This window comes from Lipophrys pholis (genome assembly GCF_963383615.2).
Source record: "Lipophrys pholis genome assembly, chromosome: 7".
Lineage (NCBI taxonomy): Eukaryota > Metazoa > Chordata > Actinopteri > Blenniiformes > Blenniidae > Lipophrys > Lipophrys pholis.
In genome coordinates, this window is record NC_137638.1 from 30,061,415 (window position 1) to 30,078,991 (window position 17,577).

Here is a 17,577-nt window from a genome sequence, read left to right on the forward strand (position 1 = left end):
ATGGAGCAACAATCTCAGCAGTGTTTCAACTGTCATGCAGGTTGATAGGAAACAGAAAGTCAGTTTTGGAGACAATATGAGTAAAGAGACAAACAATACATCAACTTTCCAATTAGTAACTGTAAAGGTCCAGAAAAATCAAACTTCACTGTGAAGTCCAAAAAAGCTCCAAAGGACTGTTTACACAGCAACGATTTCAAGTAAAAACACTAAATATTATTTCCGTTTTGGGTGTTTTTTTACTCAACATCAGTGATCAGAACTGAATTATATTCATTATGTCGTCTTAACTTAATGATATTGTTTCTTTTTGACTGACAATTTAGTAATAACAGATGTTTTTACCTGACTGACATGTTTCGACTGCTTTTCGCAGTCTTTGTCAATCTGACGTTTGATGAAGTGTTGGTCTTTATCAGGTGACCAGCCAGACAGGTCTGTCAGAATCAGTCAAGCCGGCCACGCCCCCTGGTGGATCAAGGAAGCCATTGAAATCAGGAAAGGGACGACGAACTCCATGAACTGGGATGAGAGGGCCTACAGACTCTCGCACACCCGAGACTCCATTCTCCAGAGACCATCAGACGGCAGGAGGCGTGGCCAACCTGACGGATGACTGATGCTGGCGGCTAAGCTAACTAGGCTACGTTCACATTTCTTGATGCTCAATTCCGAATTCTTATTTAGATCCGATTTCTTTGCGTGATTGTTCACACTACACTCCATCAGACTGCAGAGTGAATGTTATCCGACCCCAGAATGACCGCATGCACAGAAGAAGGCATGACATCATGCTGAGTACGGAGTTTACGGAAGTAGATATGGATGCTACACTGGTCAGCTCCGGACACCAGAGGGTATGCTATTCCTTCCATGAAACAGGTGCCTCAGATCTTCAAAATCATCTGTTGGGCCAGATAATATTGATGGCAGGCCAGACTTGGCCCGCGGGCCGCCAGTTGGCTTATTGTTCTCTGAGCCTATATGTGTGTAGTTTCATTACAAAAAACCCGAACAGCACCCACTGGTGGCCCAACATGAAAACTACATCATGGTGAGTGTTTCTGTTGCCATGTAAATGCAAAACTTTTCTGAAATGACAACACAACATGATACTCTTTCATTTTAAACGTCGTGTAAATGGAGACTGAAACAATGGCTCCCCATCTGAGGTTTGAGACCCCCTAAACAGATTAACAGGGATCACCTGGGGTGGAGTGTGTGTGTGTGTGTGGGGGGGGGGGAATATTCATGTCAAAGAAATGCAGTGTTTTAAGCTTCTCAATCACTGCCTCTTGATTCTATTTTGAAGGTTTACCAACGGAGCACTTGGCTTCTCCTTAATGATTTGGCAAGCCAGCTAATCTGGGGCGGGTGGGTGGATGGGTGGATGGTGGTGGGGGTAGGTGATATAGAGTACAGGAATATTGACCAATCTTGACATATTCAATCTTCATCTAGCAGAACTGCATGACGCCATAAAAAACACACAAACGGCTTGATCTGTTGTGTCCAGTGGTTACAGGAACCCTGGTTGTTGCTCCCTGGTTGTTGCCCCCTGGTTGTTGCTCCCCTCTCTGCCCCGTCCCCCCCATGGCTGATGGAGGATAAAGCATGTTAGTGCTCTGCCATGAATCTGTACAGAATATTTACACCACTGGGCTCCTATATGGCACTGGGCAGGCTGATGTTGTGAAGGTTTACTCTCACATAAAGACGATACAATCAACATGGTTACGCTCAAGTACAGGTTAGTAATACAAATGAGGTGTCAGCACTATGGAGGGCGGAGGACCACTTCAATAATCATCATGAGAATAATAAGGGGAATAATAGACTTTTTGAGCTTCCTAATGCTGCTTTTGTCCCAATAGGATTTGTTAAAAAAAAAAAAAAACATCCACAGTATTGGGATTAGAGTAAGTCATCATCAGTACATTCAGTCATATCTTCATCATCATCATCATAATACACTAGAATAAATGTGCATTTTATAAAGGTGAGCACCACAGCTGAGTGCACGCTGCTTCACAACTCAGAACCCTTCAAAAGTGTCTGATGTGGATCTGTACAGGTCGTCCTTCAGAACGGTCCCGGTCCTGCTCCGTCCGTCCGTCCATCTGTCAGCCCGCGCCTCTGTGGCGTCATGTTATAAAACTGGTGGCTATCATGAGTAAGAAATGAAAGACTTTTTTTTTCTACTTCATTTGTTTGTTGCCTCTCAGGGAGGCGACCCTTATTCAACACCATGGAATTGATGTCTGATAAATCTGCCTTTCTTCATGTGAGGTGTGGTCACATGGTCCTACTTCTTCCCTTCACTGTCTGCAAAAGACAAGCAGAAAACATGCGGTCAGGAAAATTCTGAGGATTCCTAGGAAGGGAAAAAATGAGTTCTGGGTGACAAAGAATGAAGTTAAAGGCTTTCAGGAGATGGTTCTGTTCTGTGTCCAACAGTGCATTTTGGAAAAGCAATCAGACTTAATAGCGGAGAGCATGAATGTAGAGAAAACCTATTGTCATAATGAGTCGAGCTGGAAATAAGACAGATTTTTAGCAGTGCTTGTGGAGATGCCAGATAAATGTCTGTAACTATATTTCCCAATCTGCTTTTCTTGATTTGGAGAAAAGTGTCTGCTCTGAAGTTGTTGCAATCAGATTAGTAAACCTCCCCATGTCTGGTGATTAAGTTGCCGGTGTTGTACAAACTATCTTTCACCTCCTTTTGATATTTTGGCAGAACATAATTTACTTACTTACTTTTGTCATTCTCATTAATATTAAAGAATTTCAAACCATGGACATTGCTTGACATGACATTAGCTAAGCCCAATGCTTAAAGCTACCTTGACAGATCACTTAAGTTACTGACAAGCTTGCCGTGAACACTTAAACTGACTTGAAGTAGATGATGTGGCTTGTAAAATAATGTTCTGTTTTTTGCTGACACAGTTGAGTCCAAATCCAGTGTCCATTTAAACAAACAATCCACAATTTGACAAAAATAAACTTAATACAGTCACGTCTCAGTGTTGCAGAGAGGCGGTGTTTAGTTAGAAACCATGTGGGCTTGCCTCCATTACTGTTCGCAGTGCAGGTCTTCCCCCTTGTGGATCAATTAGTGCATTACACCCACACCCACAGACGTGTACCAAAAAATGGCCATTACATTGCTCCTGCTCGCTTGAGTAACTGGCGACATTACTGATGGATGATGTCACATCGTGCTCCCCAGGTTGTATCAGGGAGCTTCCTTGAGTTTTAGTACTTCCTGCAGTTTCTGATACTGGTATCGGTATCAGTGTGTCCCTAAGTTCCAACAACATGGAAGCTTCAAGGAATATCATCTTGGGAAAAGATCTGCACCATTGTGGGCCCTATTTTTCAAATGACTAATCGTTGTGTGATGCAGGCGTTTAAATTGTGAAGACGAGGAGATAATTCATTGTTTATCTGTGGAGAAGAGAGCCAGGCCCACCGTCAGCATCACGTCTGCTCATCTCACAGCAATTACCCTTTATAGAGGAGTGTATTTTCAGCAGCAGTGGAGGTAATCATCACATTATGCTCTTTAACTGCCGGCTAACTTCCTGCTGCAATATTTCACACTTTTAAACAATGGTGCTGATGTACCGCATGAGGAGGTATGGAAAAGCCTGCGGAGCGGCTAACGATCGGCTGGAGGATAATTCAGGCAACAAGGTGAGGTAGAAGCACAGCCAAATGAGCAGCGAGCCGTTAGTCCCAGGAGAGAAGGTTCACGCAGTAGATTTATGGACCCAGCAGGTGGCCTCAAGCAACGTTCAGCCAAGACATCGCACAAGATACAGACATTGTGGATGATCAGTTTCTTTTCTCCAGTCCCACACAAGTTGCTCTCACACTCTGAACTATTTTTTATTTTATATTGTACTGTGGACATTTTTCTTTTCGGGGACATTTTTCTGTTACTGTCAGTCAAATCCAGCAGTAATGGAGGATGTTCTGCTACTGTAACAGCTTTCTGTGGTCCAACAGTGACATCAAGTGGTCCATGATGGTATGCACAAGTATATTATGTTTAAGTTGCTTCTTAAATAGTGGCATGAACAGTTAAAAAAAATCCTTCTGAAAAATACAGTAATTGTAATGTGGTTGTTTTCATAAAGTAATCCAAAGACAGCTTTCTGCTAAACCTTGAGTTCAAAAGAAGAACAATAAACCACTGATTATTTATTAAAATTAATTTGAGAAAAAATAAAGTTCAGTCTACTGGCGGCTGTTAGCGTCACTCAAGTTGCAAACAGCTTGTTTCAGGAAATGTTTCCAAATAAAACGTGCCATTTACGCCCCTGTTACACTGAAACAGAACCGTTGAACCAACCATTAAATACTTTCCAGCTCTGGCTAAAACAATGTCAACTGTATGACTCCATCAAATCTCATACGGGGGGAAACTATGCAGTAAGAGGAAGCTTCTTCATTCAGTCACACAAACGTAACAACCTGGAAAAGCTGACAGGCTTAAAACGTACCGGTTGAGGAGTGTCCTGATACCTGCTGACTGGAGACGAGAGACCTGGAGCTCAGACCTTCAACACAAATATACACAGTGAGAAGATCAGCTGTGAAGCAGAACTCACCATCTCAGGCTCAGCGGCGTTTCTCCCAACACAAGGCCGATCGATTTCAGAGCGTCAAAGTTGTTTTGTTTTTCATTCAAATATAGAAATATTTAGGGTGATGAGATACTGTTAGACCTGCAGAGAACAGATTTTGTTTTTGTGTGTGTGTGTGTGTGTGTGTGTGTGTGTGTGTGTGTGTGTGTGTGTGTGTGTGTGTGTGTGTGTGTGTGTGTGTGTGTGTGTGTTTACCTTGGTAGATGTCGTACTGTCCTGACATCAGGTTGTAGCTCATACCCAGGTGTGTGTGGTGGTGTGTGTGGAGGTGTCGGGCGAACGACACATGGTTCCTGTCTCGCTCCGTCTCTCTCTCACCATCCGGGGAACCTTTTTCGCCAGGCTGAAAACACACAGGTGGATTTACACAGTGTCTTCTTCTTCTAGCACTGCCAGTCAAAACATTCTTCTTTCTCTTTTCCGATTTGTTTTAATTTCCACCTCTGAAACTCCTCTTTGATGTCTTGTTTTAATCACTGTAAAAGCATTTTGAGACAAAAATGCTAAGTAAATATATTTTCTTATCCCAGAATTTCCAAGAAATTCTTCCAACTATTGTTATTGCATGAATCCAGTCAGAAAGAGATTTCCCAAATCATAAAGTTATTTCTAATGGTGGTTCACAGCCTTTTTGTGCGGCCGATGGATGTTAAAGATTCGATGCATCACTGTCCACACGCCCAAGATTCACTGGACTCTGCTTTCCGTTGTTTTTGTGGGCCTTTAACTTTAAATGGCTGTTTTGCTTACTCTTAAGGCAGCGTTCACACGACAACGTTTCCATTGAAAAATTATCCGATATGTTTGAGAAAAGTTTCATGTTTAGGTGCAACGTTTTGAAAACGATGTCCAGTTATCACGGCAACGGCAGGAACACTGAAATAAATTGTAGTTAGCATGTCAGGCCACGAGGTGGCACTGTTAGTTTTGTGATGAAACCACACACACATGCAGCAGAGAACCAAATGCTATAAACCAGTGGTTCTCAACGGGGGGTCTGAGGACCCCTAGTGGTCCGTGGTGTAATTGCAAGGAGTCCCTGAAAATCAAACATCTCTTAAAAAAGATCCTATGACAGGGTCCTCAGTAGGCGGCCCGCCGGAGCCACCTGTCTGGCCCCATTAGCTGCACATCAACGTGAAATAAAGGTTGATTTGTGGATAAATACATGCGCTGCTCCACCTTTTTAATCCTCATCCCACACCGTAGTCGAAGCCAGAGTCTAAGTGCGTCTGACGCTCGGACGTCCACGGATTTCAATTTCACGACACACGAAACCACACATCATCCAACAGTGAGTCAAAATTTAAAAAAAGACACAACATGACCAGCAGCGTGAGAAAGTCGAGCAGGAAAAGCTTCAGTTGAACTCTGACTGGACTGAACAGTTTAGTTTGATATTACCGGCCCATGTTTGATCTGCAGTAGACTGGAGCTGTCAGCAAAGTGGATCAGGACTACAACTTTCTGTATGCCACCAGCATTAATACCAACGACCCTCCAAAGTCCCACTGACGCAAAACAGAAATTGAAAACATAACGTGATACAAGCCCTTCATGTCTACAGTATGTCAGCATCGGCACAAGTGAGCGCAACAGCGCATCATAGCTTGTTTCATGGAACCTTGCCAAAGCTAAGAAACAATTTGCTGATGCTGAGTTAATTAAAAAACAAAAAGCACAATTAAGTTTTAAGTCACGACAAGAAAAGAAAGAAAACGGTTGTGGAGCTGTTAAAGGTGCGTTTACACACAACGACCACAAGTTTGGCATGAATCTCGATTCCTTAGCGCGGATCAGGATTTTGACCTGAATTCTATGATTCAGGGCCGAGGCGTCACGCCGTCACGATATATAACGAATAAACACGCATCACAACTAATCCACACACTTGATTCTTGATATTCTAGGAAGATTTATTGGAGCCAAAAAGATGTTGCAGGAATATCAGGAATGTCAGGCCCATTTCAGAACTATCTTCAGATGCAATAGGTCACATTAAGAATGTCAGGAATGTGGCAGGAATGATGGGAAATGATATTGGTAACTCATCGTGCTGATGTGTAAACGCACCTTAAAGCAGGTACCGCTGTCAGATAATACTGCGACAAGAAGAGTGGCAGATTTAGGAACTGTAACCCTCTCCTGTATTTCTGTCTCTGTCTCTCTGTGTGTAAATAATTACATAGTTGCTTTTAAACTTACTATTTTCAAGAGTGCTTTATCAAGTGACCCTCAACACTTGAGTTTTGAAAATCCCAGGCTTCAATTATTACTACAACCGCCTTGACTACTACTACTATAATAATAACAATGATAATAACAATGACAGTAACAATATTGGTAACATCAGCTAAAACATTTGCAATATAAACAACTTTTACTGACAACGTGCAAAAAACCTGTGACTGTTCCGGCCCTTGGTTTATCATGCTGGTCTGACTTTGGCCCTCGGGGGGAAATAATTGAGGACCCCTGTCCTATGTCATTTAAAGGGGGGGGGGCAGGGTTGATCTTAAATATGCAGGGGGTCCAGGACCCCAAAAAGGTTGAGAGCCACTGCTATAAACAATCAAACTACCAACTCCCAGGAGAAGATGGAATGGGAGCCGTGACACTCTGGGGGCCGCCATGTTTGTCATTGTCCATCTACTGAGCATGTGCAGAAGAACACATGGCACTATGGCTGTAGTGCACATGCGCAGAGCCCAAGCTTTTTCAAAATATTCCCCTTTGCGAGCGGTTTCCAGAAAATGTTACTTTTTCAGTGACCAACACCCAAAACGCAAAAGAAGTTTTGCGTTTTTACTTGGAATCGTTGCCGTGTAAACAGGCTGTTAATCTGCTCTGTACTGCACTAAGGGGAGTTTGTTCAGACTGGAGTGACATTATGGCTATGTTAGTATGAGGTCTTATTCATCTGTGGCGCTTCCCAAAGTGCAAAAGGTCAAAAGAGTGAAAACCAGGTGGGATTCTGCTGATGATGCGAGAGCTGGAGGGGTTGTTCAGTGAGGTGGAGAGGATACTCTGTTCTATTGCTGTTTAATGCCAAGTAGTTATCAGTTTGAGGATCTCGTCTCCCCCTGAGATGAGACAAGTTGATGTAGATGATCTGGTGGTGGGCTGGACTGCAGTCATGTGTAGAGCGAGATGCACTCAGTACACAGAGGTGTGCAGAGGAGAGACTAACAGACCGTGGACGGCTTGTCAGGAAATCTTTTATCCACCTGAGTTTCCTGAGCAGGAAGTCCGGTATGATGGTGTTGGAGGTGAGGCTGTAATCAATGAGGCAGTTTATGTCTGACTTCCTGGTTCAGCAATGATAGTAACTGATTTCAGTTGTGTCAGGTTCAGCTGGGTCAGCACATGTTGGGAGCACTTTCCCAGGGGCTCCATCTGGACCAGCTCGGAGAGGACGCCTCACTTCCTCCACAACCACAGTGAGTCCAGAGTCCCTTTACACAGTATATTTCTAGTGAAAATATAAAATTTTTGTTGAATGTTGGGTGTTCGTTTACACGACAGCGGTGCTCAGAGACACTGAAAATGCAACCTTTTGAAACCTGCTCCCAAGGTGGAACTTTTTAAAAACGCTGTGTGAACGGGCGAAAACTGTTCCCAGTAGATTGTAGAAGCGCTGCTACTGTAACTGTACACCACAACTGTAGTAAATAGATCTTCTGCACATGCTCAGTAGAGACAATCAGAACAATGTGTCCTCCATCGTGCCATGACTCCCTGTCCATATTCTCCTGGACTTGGTAGTTTTATTTTGACAGTCACTGTAATAATCCAACTTGGTGGTCTGTCCACTAGAATGTCCGTGTTGTCCCGTTGTCCATGTTTATAGCGTATTGTTCTCTGCTGCATGTGTGTGTGGTTTCATTACAAAAAGAACCATTAGCACCCACTAGTGGCCCAACATGAAAACAGCATAATTTTCCCAACGTTGCTGTGTGAACGCAAAACTTTTCTGAAACAAAACAATGCGTTTTCACTTGAATCTAACTCATGCCAAACCTGACGTTGAAGTACACACAGCAATGAAAACTGTTCTACCTTGTGTCCTGTATTTTGAGTTCTACTTTCAGCGTTGACTTTTATTTGCTTGTCAAAATAAAATCTTATGTGGAAACTTTGTTTTACGAGACAATCTGGGCGGGCACACAGGGCTTTTCATTAAATTATACAGTTTAATGACCCATTCTAGCCAATGTCCGATTGCAGAAAAGCCAACCAGTGGTGACCAACACCAACATACAAAAGCAGGAACCTTTAAAATGAAATCGAGGGGCAGTTTTCTCAGTTTATGATCTAGATGTTAATACAAATAAAACTTAACATCTTTGAAACAGAGTGTGAAAAGCTGATATGAAACATTTTATTGACGTCTTCAATGGTGTAAAGGCAGTAAAGTGAATGTTGTCCGACACACTGAGCATGACAGACACTGGTGGACATTAAAATAAAACCTGCACAGAAAGTTAGTTATTGTGGAGGAGGGGATAGCGCCGGTACTTTCCACACAACAGTCTTACATCTGAAGGTGTTATAGAGGGACATGCTGTCTATGTTTAATGGTCCCACTTTATCATCCTCCCTGTGGTATCCTCCCTGCCTGCCATGACTGAATGAAGTGAAGAGACTGCAGTAAAGTCAGGAGGAGATTTCAGGCATTAACCCCAGCAGGCACAGGTGTAGCTTTAGCATCAAATAGTGGTGTGTGAATGACGGGGAAGCGGGCGGTCTCTCACAGCGGAGGGTTTTCCGTGGTACTGGTGGCTCGGCTGCTGCAGCAGCTCCACGGCTGGGGACGAGGTGGAGTCGCCGCCCTGCTTGCTGCTCACCGCTCCTCCTCTGCTGGGCGGAGTCACCTCCGACTCCTCACGGCCCGCTGTCTTGCCATAAAGAGGATAATGGAAACCTGAGAGGGGGTGAACACAAGCCTCTGTTACACAACACATTACGCTCGGCAGCTGTTATCAAATATTTTGCTCTCAGGTATTCTTAGTCTCCTATAAGCCAAGACATTTTCATGTGACATTTTCAAGTTCGTCCTTTGTAGAACCAAATACCAGGATTACAGTTCAGGCTGGCTCATGTCCCCGTTAACCATTTTCTAAGTTAGACTGCTAAAGGTTTACATTGCTAGGAGAACGTATTTAATGTTTGAATGCTCACTACCCGAGCATTCATACTTCATATACTGCAATAAAAACAATACAACAGAAAGGAAGAGAGCAACAGTAACTATTCAAAACATCCATGAAATTGTAAGCATTTTGCAGATATGATTTCAGAGAAATGAGACCACTGAATCTCTATGGAAGGTGGAATAATGCTGGTTTTTGTTCAAAGTCGAAGTTAGTCTTTTTCTTTTCACTAATAAATTTTGTTTTTGACATTTGGAATTCATAACAGCTCAATAAGTGTAACACCAATGCCATTAAAAATCATAATTCCCAAAGAATAATGTTAGTTTTACTGTGACCCAATGCCAATACATGTCTATTCTCCACTTCTTGTATTTATTTTTCTTTTAATTAATTGAATGTCCAATTATTATTATTATTTTTTGCCAATTGACTATTGTAACCTTTATTTGACCAAGAAAAGAAAACCCATTAAGATCAAGATGTCTTTTACAAGGGTGACCTGGCCAAGAGGTCCGAAGCACAAATCACATTCTTAGATTTAAAAACATATAAAACTGATTTAACACAATTAACAGTAAATATTAGTTAAATTGAGAAAGCGCAGATTAGTGTAGAGACTAATGATAGAATGCAGACTTTTAGCAGACTAGTAACCAGGAATGACATTTTCCTGGCACTTTGCACCTAATGCTGTTATTTTGATGTGTGTGACAAGCTGAGTCAACTTTGAATCATTTCAAAATTGTGAGGCTAAGCTAAGTCTTTTTTCCTGAAAATCTAAATACGGTCAGTCAAAGTCAAAGCTACTAGGCTTCATGGTGAGGTTCCAAAGCCAAGGGCATTGCTGAATAGGAATACAGCTAAATGCTAGATTATAAGTTCAAAAGTAAGATATATCAAGATAGGGACTTTTTTGAGTTTCGTTGCTTTGCTATGTTCACTGGCTACTTCACATTTAGTGGTGTCGCCAGGTAACTACTCCCAGCACCAAAAACAGTGAACTTTTACCTTGAATTGAAACCTTGTCTCAGATTCTTACCTGGATAATTGTGGACCAGGGTGGGGGAGACCCCTCTGTAGGAGCCCCCGCTGCTTTCACACATGGCTAGGTAAGGTGGATAGGAGGACTGCTGGTACTGGATGTAGGGCTGCTGGGGAGTCATTGGAGGGGACACTGCTGCCCGAGCACTTTGGGACTCCTCCGACAGCCCTCCCATTGGCTCCTGGCCCTGCTCCTCCAGCCCCTCCAGCCTGTCTGAATCCTCGGCTTCGATGGTGGGAGGGAAGTTCACAGATGGTCCATGAAGCCTGGATTTTTTAGCATTGGCGCCTCCTCTTTCTCCTCCTGAGGTCATCTTGGTCCCAGCAGGCTCCATGGTAGTTCCCCATTCTTTTCCACTGTCTGTTTCGCCCTCCTCAGCCTCTTCCTCGTGTTGCCTTTGCAGCTCTGAGTATTTATTGTGAGCGAGGCGGTGAGCCCAGGCCGGGCCGTCTGAGGGCTAGATCGATGGGGACAAGTGTTGGTGCTAGTTGCAGTGTTTCCCCTATAATTCTTTGTTAACAGTGGTGGGTGGGAGTCATTTTGTGGTCAGTGCAACTTCGGTTCATGTCTCTGTCCCACTTCAGGCCTTTTTAAAAAATAAACTTTACCACTTTGTCTGTTTAGCTTAAAACAGCAATTCACTTATGACTTTTATTTGTACATTTGTTCTTTTTAGGAGGGGTTGAAGAATTTCTTGGTGCGGTGGCCCACCGCTGCTGAATGACTATAGAGGAAACACTGTGCAGAACAGAGCCATTGACAGACCATCTATCACTGGCTCTGGGTGTGATGTTGATGAAGGATGACGACATTTCAACAGCAGGCGGCCATTCAGCAGTGAGATGTGAGGTGTGTGGTGTTCCTCTTAATGACATGAATCAAGACATATCTCACACATCTAGTGCAGAATTTAGGCCCATCTGAAGGAAAGAAAGAACCTGCCCTTCCCCAACATGACTTTCATTTAATCCATACAGTTTTCTTTCTTTTTTTTTACATGACCCAACATGGCTAGCGTTTGTGGTTAACTGCATCAAGAGGTGACATGAGTAAAAATCTGTACAAGCTTTTTTTTTTAAAAAAAAAAGCAAATCATATCAAAACACTTATGTAGGAGAGAGGTTTTTTTTGTTTGTTTATAGCTAAAGTTGCTACTGACAAATTTCACTACATTATTTCTCCGTCCAAACCAAAACATTTGCATCCATTAAGTTGGACAGCATGATTGTGATTTCAACTGAAATGACTGTAGTTGCATGTCAAAGTAGAGCTACAGCACCACAGAAGCCACATGGTTGTTGTTATTAGCACCTACCGGTTCATCTGTACACACTGTGTGTGATTAATCTCTTTGTGACATTCAACAGCAGTCATTAACGCACACCAACAACACCATCAGCAGGCGGCGGCAGGTTATAGACAGAGGGAGAAACTTACACTGGAAAAGGAAACATTTGAGTCCAGATCTGTCTGACTGTTTGGGTTGTGGAGTGAAGAAGATGAGGAAGAGGAGGGTGACTTGATGTCATCGCAGTCTTTCATCAAGAGCTGGTGCTGCTCCACCATGCCTCCATGCACCCCCTTTAAGGCCAGACTCTGTCCCCTTTCTCCTCTCTCACTCATCTCCACGTAGGACAGGACTGGTTTGGGGCAACAGCCTTTAGCACCGTCTGGACATTTACCTATAATGGGACCACCAGCTGAACACCCAACCATGTGTTTAACATCCTCACTGTCTCTTACCCCTTGCCCCCTTTGCTTGGCACTGGGGGTCTGGTCACAGCACTTTGAACCCAATAACAGTTTCTGGTCCATATACAGTCCTCTGGAGTACTGACCGTAGTACAGCGACTGGGCCAAAGCTGTCTGAGTCTGACTCATAGCCAGCTGGAGCTGAGACTGAGGTGGACCGTCACCTTTCTTAGACTCTGGAAACTCTTGGGATAAGGTTTTGTCTTCCTCTTTCATGTCTTCTTTTCTGTCTTTCCCTTTGGACTCATGGGAAGAACCTTTGTGGAAAGCAGCACTGCTGCTGTTCTGCCTCTCTGACTGCATGTACCCTTGTAGGTAGTAGGGCTCATAGTTGTGGTAATATGGGGACTGGGGGTCTTTTGATGATGGGGCAGATGCGGTCGGTGGGGTTTTACCAGAGTTACCATGGATACTGTTGGAGCTCACCTCGGAAGAACTTGATGAACCAGACTTGGATCTGAGGCCTTCTGACCGACATTCTGAAGATCCGCCGTCATCTCCGGCATCTGAGATGTCAGAGTAAGCGGGGCTGTTGTTCTTGCTGCTGCTGTCGGCTGATGTCAGACAAGTCCCTCCTGCATCAAGCCTCGATGAACCACCAATGGAGGGACTGGGGGCATTGTCGGTGAAGGTGTAGACCTTGTCGGCCTCGGCACGGATACTGGCCATCCTGCTTTCCTGGGTTTCTGTGAGTCCGTTCATTACATCCTGCTTACTGAGGTGCTCTTTAAGAAGGCTTCCAGGAATTTCCTTGATGCCAATCTTAGATCCGCTACTACTATCTTCCATTTTTATTCCACTGCTGTCACCATTAGGTGTCCTCAATGGTGCTTCTTTGTTGTGTTTGTCCTTAACTCTCCGCTTTTCCTTTTTCCTAGTGTCTTTACCGCAGGCGACCAGGGTGGCCTTCACCAGGCTGGGCTCCACAACAATACTCAGCTTTGGTTTGATGGGTTTCAGGGGAAGATTTTTACTTGAGAGACCTGCAGCTGCCATCGGAGATGGCTGCTGTGAGCTGACAGAATCTGTTGTACTGCTGGGATATGTTGTGTTGGGTATGGCAATTAGCTTGGGTGGAGCAGGGGCTGGAGCAATTGGTCTGTTGGTTCGCAACTTGGACAACTTCTCTACCTTCCCATTAGCTTTCCTGGCCTTGTCGCATGGACTTCCTTTCTTCTCGATCAAACCTTCGGCTTCCAGTTTGGGCATTTCGACTGAGGAGTTCCTGTCTGGGACCATGCAGTTCTCCAGAACCACCGTCATGTTCGAAATGATGGGCAAATTGCTCAGGTCATCGATTAGACCATCTTTAAGCAATGAGGTTCTTCTGGTTTTGGAGTTGGCTGTAGGACTGTGGTCAGTACTGAGGAGTAGTCTTCTGTTCCCCACTGTTGTTACTTTGTACAGAGGAGTAGGTTTCTTACATAAGCTATTGGAATTAGTGTTGTTGTTTGTCTCTGAGAGGTCGTACGTCAAATTATTCATAGTTTCCTCACAGTCTGATAGTCGATCCTCACTCTCACCATCCTTCAAGGGTTCGATCTCAGGCTTCCTCTGTTCTTCAGCATCCAGATGTGCATGTGTCTGATGATAGCGCAGGCCGTTGATGTGCTTGTAGCGTTTAGTGCAGTTTGGGTGGGGGCAGTCAATGAGGATGGGAGGGGGAGGTGGTGAGGAGGCACAGCCCCCACCTGGATCCATGAACGAAGGATCAGATTTGCCCTGCGGCGTTGACGGGGCACTTCGAGACTTTGCTCGAATCCTCTTCCCATTTCCATTCTTTATTTCATCTGAGGAGACCAAGCTGAGGTCCAAGTCAGCTGGAGGTTTGTTCTTTCGTTTCCCAGAGGAGAGAGAGTTGGCAGGTTTCACCTCCTCAACAGTGAAAAAAGATGGAGGTGCTCTGCAACTGCTGTTGATGAGATTCAGGCTGCCTCTCCTTCCCTTGGTGTGAATGGTTGCTGCTGTTCCCGCTACGCCACCCCCTCGGCTCCTGTGCTGCGACAAACCCCTGACCTTGGAGGTAGCGGCTGGCTCCACACACGGTCGCTCGGCCATGGCCATTCGCATTCGTTTTCCTCGGCCGCGACCACCTGGCAGCTCAGGGTCACTGGAGGGTGATTCACAAAACCTGCACAGAGGACCAGAAAAATAACAATCTTGAAATGGAACTCTTCACAGAGAGATCTTAGTTAGTTATCAAAGTTTGGTTATATTTGTTCACACACTAAATGGAGGAAGCACAAGGTGATGCTTATGTTGTATTCAATCCATCCTAAGAAGAGTTGTCACCTCTCACTCTTCTTAGTTGTACAAACTTCAATGATTATTTAGATTGTCACTCATATCCTCTATAGTCCTCGTGCAATTTTTTTCTCTTTGTTTATTGATGACAGATTCCAAAACAGCCAAGTATGCACCTTATGGTGCAAGGCTGTACTGATCAACATATTTGGGGAGCTTTCTAGTTTCAGTTGATACTGTATACCTGCAGTATGTAGCTAAGTTACTGTATTGTCATTTGTGTGGCTGGGTGTGTTGTTTTCCTTTCTGACTGTGCAGTGGAATGAACGTTAGCTCACAGGTTAATTCGGGTTTATAGCTAAAATAGAATCTTTAAAGGTACAACACATCAACCACAAAACTGAACTCAAGCATTAAACAAAGGCCCTGAAAGACAACAGCATCATGTGAACCACATCACCCACATATCAGGCATCAAGATTATTTGTTCGTTTTCTTATTCTGGACAAAGCCTTCTGTGTGTTTTGAGAACATAAAAACCCTCATCTATATTTGATCGTGACATTTTGTATTCACCACTCGTCCCTACTTCTTTGAAGTTGTTTCATGCTGTTAACCACAGTGTGTTGCATCTTAATACAAGAGAAGCGTTTCCACACATATTGTTTCTATGTCTCAGAAAGTTTAAATCTCTGCTTTAGGAGCTAGACCCTGAACTTTGTTCATGTCTTTGTCTTTTAACGCCTTCATTATGACACTTTATCTCATGATGAGTTCATGTTAAACCCTCAGTGAAGAAATTGTGACCTTGGAAAGACTGTTTTGGATATTAAACAGCTTATCAACAGACCAAACTGCAGCGCAAGTTGAAACTCGACTTCCTTGTCCCTCTCTGTGATTTTAGATGATAAGATGATATCTCACAATTCCTGTGATGTTTGTAATTACTTTTTTCCCTCATCACCACGTCCCTGAATGTCACTGCAGCCGCTCCAACATGCAACTGGAACTGGATTGATTTCTTCACTGTTTCAGAGATTATTTACAGTTTTGGTGTATCCGTCTGTCTGTCTGTCCATCCAACCATCTAAAACCATTTTGTTGTTTCTGTGAGTCAGAACTTCAAATCTGCTTCTCTTAAAGTTGCCAAATGTCATTGACTCTTTACCTTTGAACGTCAATATTCTGGGTTTTTCTCTGCAATTAACGTTCTGTGGGATGTTTGCATTAGTTGAGGATATGATAACCCTTTCAAAGCATCTTCATCTTAGAAAGTGAAGAAGACACAAGCTGCTTATGTGCATTGAGATGGTCAATCTGCAGATTTCTCACTATGTACTTACAAACCTTTGATTCAGATTTATTCAATAAGGAAGGACAGAGCATCAAATTGGGAGCATTTTGTTCCTCTCAATTATGGACTGAAACAGCTTCAGGCTTCACTGTCTGACGGTCGCAGTGACAAGAGTCTAAGTGGAAAAAGCAATTTAGTTCATCGTTTGTGAGATTTAGCTGTAATTGCCATGACAACAGTCATTTACATACAGTCAGAATAATTGAGAGGCTGAGTGAGGAGGGATGGACACACTCTGCATTCACTAAAAGCTCTCATCATTAATGGAAAGTGAAGAGTATTTCTTTGTTTCTTTTGTTTTTTAATAAAGCTAATTGTGAAACTGCAACTGACAGCCTCAGAGCTCATTTAGCCTTTTTATCATCTTTATCGTCACCAAGTGGTCCGTTCAGTTCAGTTACAGTGACATTAAAAAAGCAGCAAATTACGCAAACATTTTCACACTTTCTTTCAGAATTCAAACGCATATAGAAATACGAAAATTAAGTTGCAGTCTACTGTTCTGACACCTTTAAAATCCACAACGATATAAATAAAGGTTTCAGAGTCAGTTTTCATTATGAATAGAAAACAATTATTGTTGCGAAATGTGGGGGGATTGTTTTGTTTAGGGGCTCTTTGACATGTAGGCAAGGGGAGATTGTAAAACGACCTGCTTCACCACACAAGTATAACCTGGTTAGATTCAGGTGGAACTCATCTAATGCTCCTTCTCTTTGTGGTAGGAGTGGATTAAAAAAAAACTGTCAGAGAATCTGAGTCTTGTCAAAGCTCTGGTTCATCCACTGAAGGGACGAAAGTCTAATTTGAGTGCTCTCTTACATTCCCACCCACTTCGCTTTCTACCATCAAAATGTCTGTGGCGCCACCAGTTGGCTAAGATCAGATTGATTGACAGGTTGTGATTGGGACTTTTTGTGTTTTGCATTAGCAACATCTGGCCAGACAGAAAAGAGTTATAGAACTGTGCTGGATATGAAGATAGAGAGTGAAACAAGACCAGGAGCTGGAAATTAGAAGAATCATTTGAAATTTTCTCATCACAGGTTGATCATTTCTACTGAATCATGTCACCAAACAAAAGGCCAGAAAAATCAAAGTGGCCAAAACAGCAAAAACAGTTAAAGAAGTAGAAACAACTAAAGATGTCCTACCTACCCAAAAAAGAAGACCTTTTGCTTTGAGTGTGACAGGAAGATAGTTATCCTGTACAGACCCGACAAAAATTCATGCTTTTATCAATAACTGATTAGTTTTGTTTGCAGCTCGTTCATGTCCTCTAATGAAAAACAGTGTCCGAGCACAGTGACATCTAAAGTCTTGAATCTTCATCAACATCTCCAAATAGTTTGAGAGCAGTTATTCCAGCAA

At 43.3% G+C, this 17,577-nt stretch overlaps 1 protein-coding gene across 1 annotated transcript in view; it reads right to left on the reverse strand.

Annotated features, from left to right (window-relative positions):
- Positions 1–2,305: 2,305 nt before the first annotated feature.
- The window catches only part of znf608 (zinc finger protein 608), a gene marked incomplete at both ends in the record, with an annotated part of 65,083 nt that continues 49,811 nt past the window's right edge, over positions 2,306–17,577 (reverse strand). Inside the window, 6 exon segments of the mRNA XM_080467463.1 lie at positions 2,306–2,325; positions 4,515–4,571; positions 4,854–5,001; positions 9,413–9,582; positions 10,854–11,313; positions 12,294–14,739. Of these exon segments, the coding sequence (XP_080323589.1) occupies positions 2,306–2,325; positions 4,515–4,571; positions 4,854–5,001; positions 9,413–9,582; positions 10,854–11,313; positions 12,294–14,739 (3,301 nt within the window).